Below are 9,871 nucleotides of genomic sequence, written 5' to 3'. Positions count from 1 at the left end.
GGCATTGCCTACATGAAGCCCATCTCTGACTCCCCGTCCCCTCTGGATCTCCTGGCAGCTGTTCTGTATTCTGTGGTGCCTCCATTGATGAATCCGGTCATCTACAGCATGAGGAACAAGGAGATCCAAGCTGCCCTCAAGCAACTGCTCCACAGGCTGATCCTGTCCAAGAACAATATGTTCATCTTTCTTTCACGACTTTGCTTTACTTATGTTTGTTTTATAATTAACTCATGAAATTGCTGTTTTCATACTATACTGGGCAGCTGATTTACAAAAAATGAAGGTGTGGGTTAAGTCTGTAGCTTTGTACGTCCAATGACACTTGACTTGGGTTATTTTGTGTTAACAATATTGAAGCAGGAAAGTAATGTTTCATGCATCAATTTTACTGTCCGCGCCACCTAAAATAAATGCCATCAATTGCAAGATGAGGAACTGAAGACTTTTCTTTACCTGTTGGTGTAATCCATTATTTGGATATCGACAAATATCCAGATTCTGTGAAGGTGGGATGAACTGCAGACACTTTAGAGGAGAGGGATAGATGGATCCGGATAGACTGGGAAGCTAGGCTAGAAACAACAGGATGAAGTTGAAAGAAAGAAGTGCAAGTTGCTGCACCTAGGGAAGAAAAATTAATAGCACAAATACAAGCTGGGTTATAAATGGCTGTGTGGCATAGCTCATCGCTACAGCAACCTAGCATCTCGTATAGATACACCTCTCCTGGTTCAAATGCCACATGCCATGAACGACATATGCCCCTGGAAGCTGTTGGGGGAACGGTGACAGCCCACAGGTGATGGTGGTGGCAGCGAATGGGGAACCTTGCAGGCAGCTGTGGTAATGTCAGTGGTGGGGGCAGGGGGAGTTGCGAGTGGTGACCGGAGGTCAGCAACCACCTGCAGACACCACCGGCCGTGTTGGCAGTGGACAGCAGCAATTGGCAACTGTCTGCAGATGCTGTCAGCAGTGTTGGTGGTGGGGGGTTGGGGGGACTGGGAAGTGGCAACACCCCACAGGTGCTGGTGGTGTTGCTTTCACGGGATGAACCGAAAATCTCAGGGGGTGCAAATGCACCCTCGTACACCCGCTACACATCGCCAATGCCACATGCAGTACGCACCCCAGTGACCTGCTGTGGGCACCATGTGCCGCAGACTTGCCCCTCACATCTTATGCTGTGCACGGTGCTGTAGTTGGTTTGTGTTGCATGTGTTGTGCAGGGCTAGAGCTGTACACATGGTGCAAGCACCAGATGTAGCCAGTCGACAATGCACGTTGCATGCAGTGCCTCTACTAGACCACCCCTGTGGGCTTGACCTGGCAGATGGGGTCCATCTGTGCTTGACACCGCTGCGTTCAAGGGAAGCTGGTGGTGTAGGAAAGGAGGGGGGAGCTGGGGCCCTTTATGCATACGAGTCAGGGGAAAGTGGTCTAAAGGGCTGTCATATTCATGACAGTAGATTCAGAACCATGACCCTGCTAAGGATTGCTGAGCTAATATTTTGTCAATGTGATGCCATTCAATGGAGCTTCTTTGCCTGAGTTATGGAATATATTAATTACATTTAAAATTATTTCTTTTGCACCTTCCAACCTAACTTTTATTCTCATATTATTTTCTCATGCAAAATTGCATAGGAACTAACCCAATTGCAACTTGGTGCCTCCCTGCAGGCTAAGGTGCCCAGGCTGGCTAACTGGGACAACAGAGCCAGATAGAGAAGCTCAGGGCCTTCTCAGAGATCCCATGACTTGTGTTGTGATGGAGATTAAACCAGAGCACAGCTCTGCTGGTCTGCTAACATCTGTACAGCTCAGACTGTTTACATCTGGGCTTTTCCTTCTGAGCTGTGCAGGACTCCAGGGAATGAGTCCCATGAGCCTTTGGAAGAAAACAACTGCAAAATTGCCATCTTGCTTCACTCCTTTTCTACAAGGCATAGTTGAGGTCAGCTGCACACCCAGAAACCTGGTTAGATTTACTCCAGTCGTTCAGTGACAGAGGGAGCAGAGAAAGACCTCTGAGTTAGCTGTGCTTCTGGGGGACCTAGACTAGTGGTTGGTGCAGAGGAAATCTGAGAGATCAACTGGACAAGAGCAAGGATCTCTGTAGGGGAAGCCTGTTTATGACACAAGAGACAAGGAAACTTACACAGAAACAATATCAGTAAGTTTTCTGCATCAGTGAAGTGCCGTGTCTTAGGAAGATGCAGAGGACAATTAAAAACATGCAAGTTGGAAAATCTGGCCGCAGAAATCATACCGTTTTATGTATAATATACTCAAAGCTACAAGAGTGAATGAAGAATGTTTCACTGTTTTTGCTATTAATTCAGATAAAGTTTTACAGCTTATTGGGAGTAAGGTGGAGGGTGGGGTGGGAATAGGACCTCTAAGGAAGTCAAATTTTATATATCATTTATTTCACTTGTATTTGTTTCCAGCATATGTTTTCTAGGTCAGATGGATAAATTATAGACTTTTTGATTTAAAAAAAAAAAATCCTGAGTCGTGATTGGGCTAACATTTTCTTCACTTTCTAAATGGAATATCAAAATATTTTATTTTATGTAGGATCTTGCCAGGGAAAAATAATTTACTAAAATCAAATTTTCCATGAGGCAAAAAATGGAATATTTACATTCTTAGCATGAAATCTGGGGATATGATTCATGGGAATATCACAGCCACTGAGTTGGTTACTCTCGTCCTTACCACTGCCCTTGTTCTACCATACCCAGGACTTGCACGGTGCCCTGGGAAGGAAGATGCCCAACTGCACCACTGTAACTGAGTTCCTCCTCCTGGGCTTCTCTGACACTCGGGAGCTGCAGATCTTACACTTTATCATCTTTCTCGCAGTGTACCTGGCAGCTCTGGTGGGGAACCTCCTTGTTATCACTGTTGTAACTACGGACCACCACCTCCACAGCCCCATGTACTACTTTTTGGCAAATTTGTCTGTCCTTGACCTTGGATCTATCTCCGTCATTGTCCCTAAATCCATGGCCAATTCTCTCTTAAACAGCAGGGCAATTTCCTATGCTGGATGTGTGTCCCAGGTCTTTTACTTGTTCCTTTTTTGTACAGCTGGTTTTGCACTCCTAACTATCATGGCATATGACCGATACATTGCCATCTGCAAGCCACTGCATTATGGGATAATAATGAACAGGAGAGCTTGCATTCAGATGGCTGCCAGTGCTTGGGTTGCTGGTGTCATTTATTCAGCACTGCACACTGGGAACACCTTTAGTCTCCCCTTCTGCCACTCAAATATCATCAACCAGTTCTTCTGTGAAGTGCCCCAGCTGCTCAAGCTCTCCTGCTCTGACACATACCGCAGAGAGCTGGCAGCCCTTGCCTTCAGTGTGTTTTTATTTCTAGGCTGTTTTGTTTTCATCGTTGTGTCGTATGTTCAGATCTTCACCGCAGTGTGGAGAATCCCCTCCGAGCAGGGCCGGCAGAAAGCCTTCTCCACCTGCGTTCCTCACCTTATCGTGGTCTCCCTGCTTCTTTCCACTGGCAGCATTGCCTACATGAAGCCCGTCTCTGACTTCCCATCCCCTCTGGATCTCCTGGCAACTGTTCTGTATTCTGTGGTGCCTCCATTGATGAATCCGGTCATCTATAGCATGAGGAACAGGGTGATCCAAGCCACCTTGAGGAAGCTGCTCCACAGGCTGATCGTCTCCAAAAACAATAGGCCCATCTCTGTTTCATGACTTTCCTTTCCTTAAGTTTCTTGTATAATTAACTCATGAAATCATTGTTTTTATACTATAGTGTGCAGCCTATTTAGAAAAAATGAAGGTGGTGCGTTAATTCTGTAGCTTCGTAAAGACAATGACACTTGACGTGGGTCATTTTGTGTTAAAAATTTTGAAGCGGGAAAGCAATGTTTCATGCATTTATTTTGCGGTCTGTTCCACCTCAAATAAATGCCACCAATTGCAAGATAAGGAATTGAAGATTTTGTCTACCAGTTGGTTTAATTCATTATTTGGATATAGACAAATATCCAGATTCTGGAAGGTGGGATGAACCGCAGACACTTTAGGGGAGAGGCACAGAATTCAGATGGGTCCAGATAGACAGGAAAGCTGGGCTAGGAACAACAAGATGAAGTCCAAGGAAAGAAATGCAGTTGCTGCACCTAGGAGAGAAAAGTGAAAAGCACAGATACAAATTGGGTTATAAATGGTTTGGTAGTATGAATGCTGAAAAGGATCTGCAGGGTTGGGTGGATCACAAACACAAAATGAAACAGCACTTTGATGTAGCTACAGAAGCATTAATGCAGTTTTGTGCTGCAGCAACAGGAGTATTAGATGTAAAACATGGGAGGTGATTGGACCACTCAACATGGTGCTAGTTAGGCTTCACCTAAACTACTGTGTGAATTTCTGGGCTTCACATTTTAAGAAGGAATATGAAGAAGTTAGAGAAGTTCAGAGATAGGTGACAAAAATGATAAATGGTTGGAAGAAAAGCCATGTTAAGGAGAGATGGAGAGAAGTAGGCATATTAGCTTGCAGAAAAGGTAATTAAGAGGCAGATCAGAGCAGTCTTGAAATACCTGAAAAACTGCTGTAAAGAAGAAGGTGAACTATTGTTTGGGTGAACAATTGTTCTCCCTTGTTGAATAGGGAAGGACATCAAGCTTCAGATGACAGTAAAGTAGATTTAGATTAGATTTCAGGGGGAAAAGCACCCTTGTTTCTAGTCCAGTGCGGATGTGGAATAGACTGCCCAGGGACGTTGTGGAGTTTCCTTCATTTCAGGTTTTCCAAAAGAGGATAGTCATTGCTCCCAGATGATTTAGGAGTAACAGTCTTGCATTTGTGCAGCGGGGTGGACCACATGATCCTTGAGGCCCCTTCTAACCCTATGAGTTTATTATAATTACCATTGTAAAAGCATCATTAATTTATACCGTGGATTAAAACAGTCAACTGCAAGTGAATGGACACAGAGACAGAAGGATTACTGTGTGTCTTTTTAAATAATCTCTTTTTTTTCTTTTTCCTTTTACAGGGTAGACAGAAAGATGGGAACTAGTCCTCCTAATATTTCATGCATGGGTGAACTGCTGGAACTCGAGTTGACATGACTAAGGTTTTGTGAACTTGTCTGGTTATACTAACACAGCATTTTCCAAACAAAAAATGTTTAAAGGGAAATTTCCTGATCAGCTTTGCTCCTCATCACAAAACATATTTAAGTGTTTTGATTATAGTAAGGGAGGGATACCACATTACCGGGGAAAAAAATTCAGGACCATAGATATCTGTTCACCGCTGCTCAAACAAGTTGTGGTTTTTAAGAAAATTCCCTAAAGAAAGTTAGATGCTTACTTTAAAGGTCTCAAACTCACTTGCCTCTTTCAAAATATTCATAAGATCCTAGGACTGGAAGGGAGAGTATTGCTTCCTCCAATGATATGTTTGGTCCTAATACAAGAACGCTGTTCTCTGTGTGCATCTATTCATGAAATTAGCACAGCCGAATGAACTCCACCACAGTTCTTGCTGGAGTTTCTTGTTCCTGGGTGCAGAATTAGAGTAGATGGCATTAGATTAGCAATTTGCTCCCAGTCACCCTAGGCAGTGGGGGGCCACAGAGGACAGGGGGTGGGGTGGGAGACCTGTCCATGGCTCCTGTTTGGAGATCAGGATTTCAGTCCAGCTCGATGGTGCTGGCTTAGGGTGATGCTTTGTGCCCGAGTGTGTGAACCGCGGGGTGGGAGGGGCAGGCAGGGCAGGGTGGTAAGCACTGGTGGGACCAGGGGGAGGGGAAACATGAGGGGGAAGCAGCACCAGGCCTTTCCTGTAGCGTTTGTTAGAGAAGCCATCAGCATGCCTAGGAGGGAAATGAAGATCACATGTAATGAAGAGGATTGAAAGCCAGACCCATGGAGGGTGGGTCGGGGAGGGATCATGCCCTCGTCCTGCTAAATGAGGTCCCCCAACTGGCTGGTGGGTCTGAGCCTGGTTCTTGCTCTCCCCACTGCAGCACTGCTCAATTTAAAGGGGTATACATACACAGGGTGCCGCCCCCAGCTGTTCCCAGCCCCGTTCAAGGGAAGGCTGATTTTGGTATCCCCCTGCAATAGGGACGTGAGAGCTTCTGCTGCTTTCAGATCTGCTCAGAAGACAAGGGCTTTGCCCCAGCTCAGAGTCCTCTAATTATGCTTTCTGGCATGCGGTACAAGGTGCATATGTTTTCCAGTTTCTTACCCCCTCGCATCTTCTCCCTGCAGTCCCGGTGCTGCTTAGGCCCACTCTCAGGCACAGGGCATCACAAGGCTTGGGATCCCAAGATCCGTGCAACTGGGAGTTGTTCCCCACTTCAGGACAGTTCCCCCCTGTCTCCAAAACTCAGGCCTGACCCTTGTGCCCCCTGCCAGCCCAGAGCTGGCATCGGGGAAGCCTGGAGCTCCCCCTGGCTGCTGCAGGGTAGGAACAGCCCTGCACTCAAGTGCTCCCACTGGGAGCAGATTTGTTCCTGATGCAGGTGTCAGCAGGCTGACAGCTTTTACCAGACAACACTGTTTTGCCACATTGTGCTGGGATGCTACTGCACAGGACTGTAACAGCTGCACAGCTTCCTGGGCTGCAAGCTCGGTGGGCGCGCCATGTTTGGTACCCTTTGCAGAAAAGCCAGAAAATGCTTGCACCGGGTCCTATGGCTTTTCCAAGCAGGAAAATATACTCTGCACGATGCATGCTTTTTATTGGACCATTTGCAATGTAATCAGAACCCCTGCTGTGAGCTGAGGGCTCTGTTTGGTTGTGCTTGTGCATTAAAGCATCTATAATGTGGGACAGGAGGAGAAGAGGATCCAATTCCAACTTTGAGAGAGAGGGGAAGAGGCACAGCCCCCCACTCCCTCACTGGAACGGGGACTGAGACTTGCTCTGGAAGCCAACATCAGGACAAGGAAGAGCATGTATAGCACCATCAGGAGCTAAATCTCCTCACTAGGCGTGGAGCTGTGCAGCTTCTGGACACAGGTTGTCCCCAGGAGGAGAGGGAAAGGGAATGGCCAGCCTCAGCTGGTAGGCTGTTTGGGAGCTGCCAGGTCAGAACCCTGCAGGCATGGGTGACTGGTGTCACCTTAGTCGGGGGGGCACGTGCCCCCTCAGCAACCAGTCTGTGACTGCAGGGGGTGGAGGTCCCCTCATGGTCAACACCCAACTTCAAAAAAGGGCCAGAAGTCATCTTGGGAACTACAGCCCAAGGTTTTTCACCTCTATCCCTGGAATTAGATAGAAAAGATAGTAGGAATAAAATGATAAGTCCCATGGATATATCTGGTTAAAAGTCATGAAACAAAGGGTTGGGCTAAATGGCCATTCTCCCTGTTCCCACAAGATACTAAGTATCCCAGTTGGTAAAATCCATGCTGATGGTGAGGAGCTGTGGAGACATCTCACAAAATTAACAGCCCTACTCGGTGTAATGAGAGACTGCTGTTCCTGGGCCACTAATTGTTGCTGTAGTTCTTGCTTTTGCTACTGTTAGGGAAATATCAAATGCAGAATTACTTCCTGCTAAAAAGAGCACATGGATGATTGGTTTGGAAATGCTGTTTCTGGTGGTTCATAGGTGACTGTTTCAACACCTCAGGACACTGTTCTTCTTCCCTGGCTGGTTCCCGGGTCTGGCTATATCCCATCAGTGTGCCAGTCTGTAGAGGGGAGATGGGTTTATTCATAGTGAGGCCTTGGAGGAGAAGGGGAAATGAGGCAATGAAATGACATGCTCCATGAAGCATTACAGGATCAATTAAAAATTTATAAAATGCTCTCTTTTTCCGTGAAATATTATTTTTAGATGCCTTGGTGTTTATAGAGGTACGGCCACAAGCAACGACTTTTACAGAAAGTCGCAACAAGTGAAAACCAGAAAACCTGCTTTCCACTAAACTGTTCCCAGCAGTCCCACGTGGGCACCTTTGACATTTTGGTCGAGATGTTACTGCTGATGTGAGCTTCCCTTGTACATTTGTTGCTCTGACCTTGATCGCTACCTTTGTTCTCCCTTCACCAGCCTTGTACAAGGCACCAAGGAGAAAAATGTCCAACAAAACCACAGGGACAGGTTTCCTCCTTCTGGGGTTTTCTGACACTCGGGAGCTGCAGATCTTACACTTCCTCCTCTTCCTAGCAGCATACCTGGCAGCCCTGAGAGCTTCCCTTGTACATTTGTTGCTCTGACCTTGATCGCTACCTTTGTTCTCCCTTCACCAGCCTTGTACAAGGCACCAAGGAGAAAAATGTCCAACAAAACCACAGGGACAGGTTTCCTCCTTCTGGGGTTTTCTGACACTCGGGAGCTGCAGATCTTACACTTCCTCCTCTTCCTAGCAGCATACCTGGCAGCCCTGAGAGCGAATCTCCTAACAATCACAGCTGTAGCCCTCAGCCACCACCTGCATTCCCCAATGCACTTCTTTTTGATAAATTTATTCATCCTAGACCTTGGCTCTATCTCAGTGACCATGCCCAAATCCATGTCTAACTCTTTATTGAACACCAGGTGGATTTCCTATGCTGGATGTGTTGCCCAAGTGTTTTGTCTCATCTGCTTCTTGGGAGCAAATTTATCCCTTCTCACAGTTATGGCATACGACCGGTACATTGCCATCTGCAAGCCACTGCATTATGAGATAATAATGAACAGAAGAGCTTGCATCCAGATGGCTGCCTGTGCTTGGGGTGCTGGTGTCATGTACTCTGCACTGCACACGGGGAACACCTTTAGTCTACCCTTCTGCCACTCAAATACCATCAACCAGTTCTTCTGTGAAGTGCCCCAGCTGCTCAAGCTCTCTTGCTCTGACACGTACCGCAGAGAGCTGGCAGCCCTTGCCTTCGGTGTGTTTCTAGCTTTAGGCTGTTTTGTTTTCATCGTTGTGTCGTATGTTCAGATCTTCACCGCAGTGTGGAGAATCCCCTCTGAGCAGGGCCATCAGAAAGCCTTCTCCACCTGCATTCCTCATCTGATTGTGGTCTCCCTGTTTCTGTCTACTGGCAGCATTTCCTACTTGAAGTCTGTCTCTGACTCCCCGTCCCCCCTGGATCTCCTGGCAGCTGTTCTGTATTGTGTGGTGCCTCCATTGATGAATCCGGTCATCTACAGCATGAGGAACAAGGAGATCCAAGCTGCCCTGAGGAAACTGCTCCACAGGCTGATCCGCTCCAAGAACAATATGTCCATCTTTCTCTCATGAGTTTGCTTTTCTTATATTTCTTTTATAATTAACTCATGAAATTATTGTTTCATACTTTAGTGTGCAACCTATTTACAGAAAATAAAGGTGGTGGGTTATTCTGTAACTTCGTAGATACAATGACATTTGACTTGTCATTTTGTGTAAATTCTGTTGAAGCAGGGAAGTAATGTTTCTTGCTTCAATTTTACCATCTGTACCACCTAAAATAAATGCCATCATTTGCAAGATGATGAATGGAAGACTTTTGTTTACCAGTTGGTGTATTAGTATTATTATTTGCGTTACTAATATGTAGGGGATTTAAACAATGGTCTACAAATTAATTAAACATTGAGACAGTAGGAGTATTGGATGTCTTATTACACAACCTCCTTTTTTAATTTGAAAGCTCTTCCCATGAGATATCAGGGTGGTTGAAGTCACTCATGATGACCATGCAGTGAAAGCGTGCAGCTGCTGCCAGTTGCCTAGCAAATTCATGGTCAAGCTCTCCCTCCTGGTTAGGAGGTCTGTAATAGCCTCCTACAGTTATAGCCCCTCCACCATGGTCTCCCCGTATTGTAACCCAGAGGGTCTCAAATCACCCTCCTTGGGTGCCAATCTCTGCTTGTAGGGAAGTGT

At 46.2% G+C, this 9,871-nt stretch overlaps 2 protein-coding genes across 2 annotated transcripts; both read left to right on the top strand.

Moving 5' to 3' along the window:
- Positions 1-2,777: 2,777 nt before the first annotated feature.
- Positions 2,778-3,734, top strand: LOC102379753 (olfactory receptor 14A16-like). Its single transcript, XM_006039049.1, has one exon. It carries the CDS (start codon positions 2,778-2,780, stop codon positions 3,732-3,734), a length of 957 nt encoding a protein of 318 aa, XP_006039111.1.
- A 4,556-nt stretch (positions 3,735-8,290) lies between these two features.
- Positions 8,291-9,247, top strand: LOC112548866 (olfactory receptor 14A16-like). The gene has a single exon (XM_025195626.1). The coding sequence runs from the start codon at positions 8,291-8,293 to the stop codon at positions 9,245-9,247; it is 957 nt and encodes a 318-aa protein (XP_025051411.1).
- Positions 9,248-9,871: the final 624 nt, after the last annotated feature.

The sequence above is a fragment of the Alligator sinensis genome, unplaced genomic scaffold (assembly GCF_000455745.1).
Source record: "Alligator sinensis unplaced genomic scaffold, ASM45574v1 scaffold613_1, whole genome shotgun sequence".
Taxonomy (NCBI): domain Eukaryota; kingdom Metazoa; phylum Chordata; order Crocodylia; family Alligatoridae; genus Alligator; species Alligator sinensis.
Note: the sequence above shows the minus strand (reverse complement) of the source record. Positions and strands in the feature narration are given on the sequence as shown.

Coding starts and splice junctions, on each gene's coding strand:
- LOC112548866 (XM_025195626.1), top strand. CDS start 8,291: ATGTCCAACAAAACCACAGGGACAGGTTTCCTCCTTCTGGGGTTTTCT.
- LOC102379753 (XM_006039049.1), top strand. CDS start 2,778: ATGCCCAACTGCACCACTGTAACTGAGTTCCTCCTCCTGGGCTTCTCT.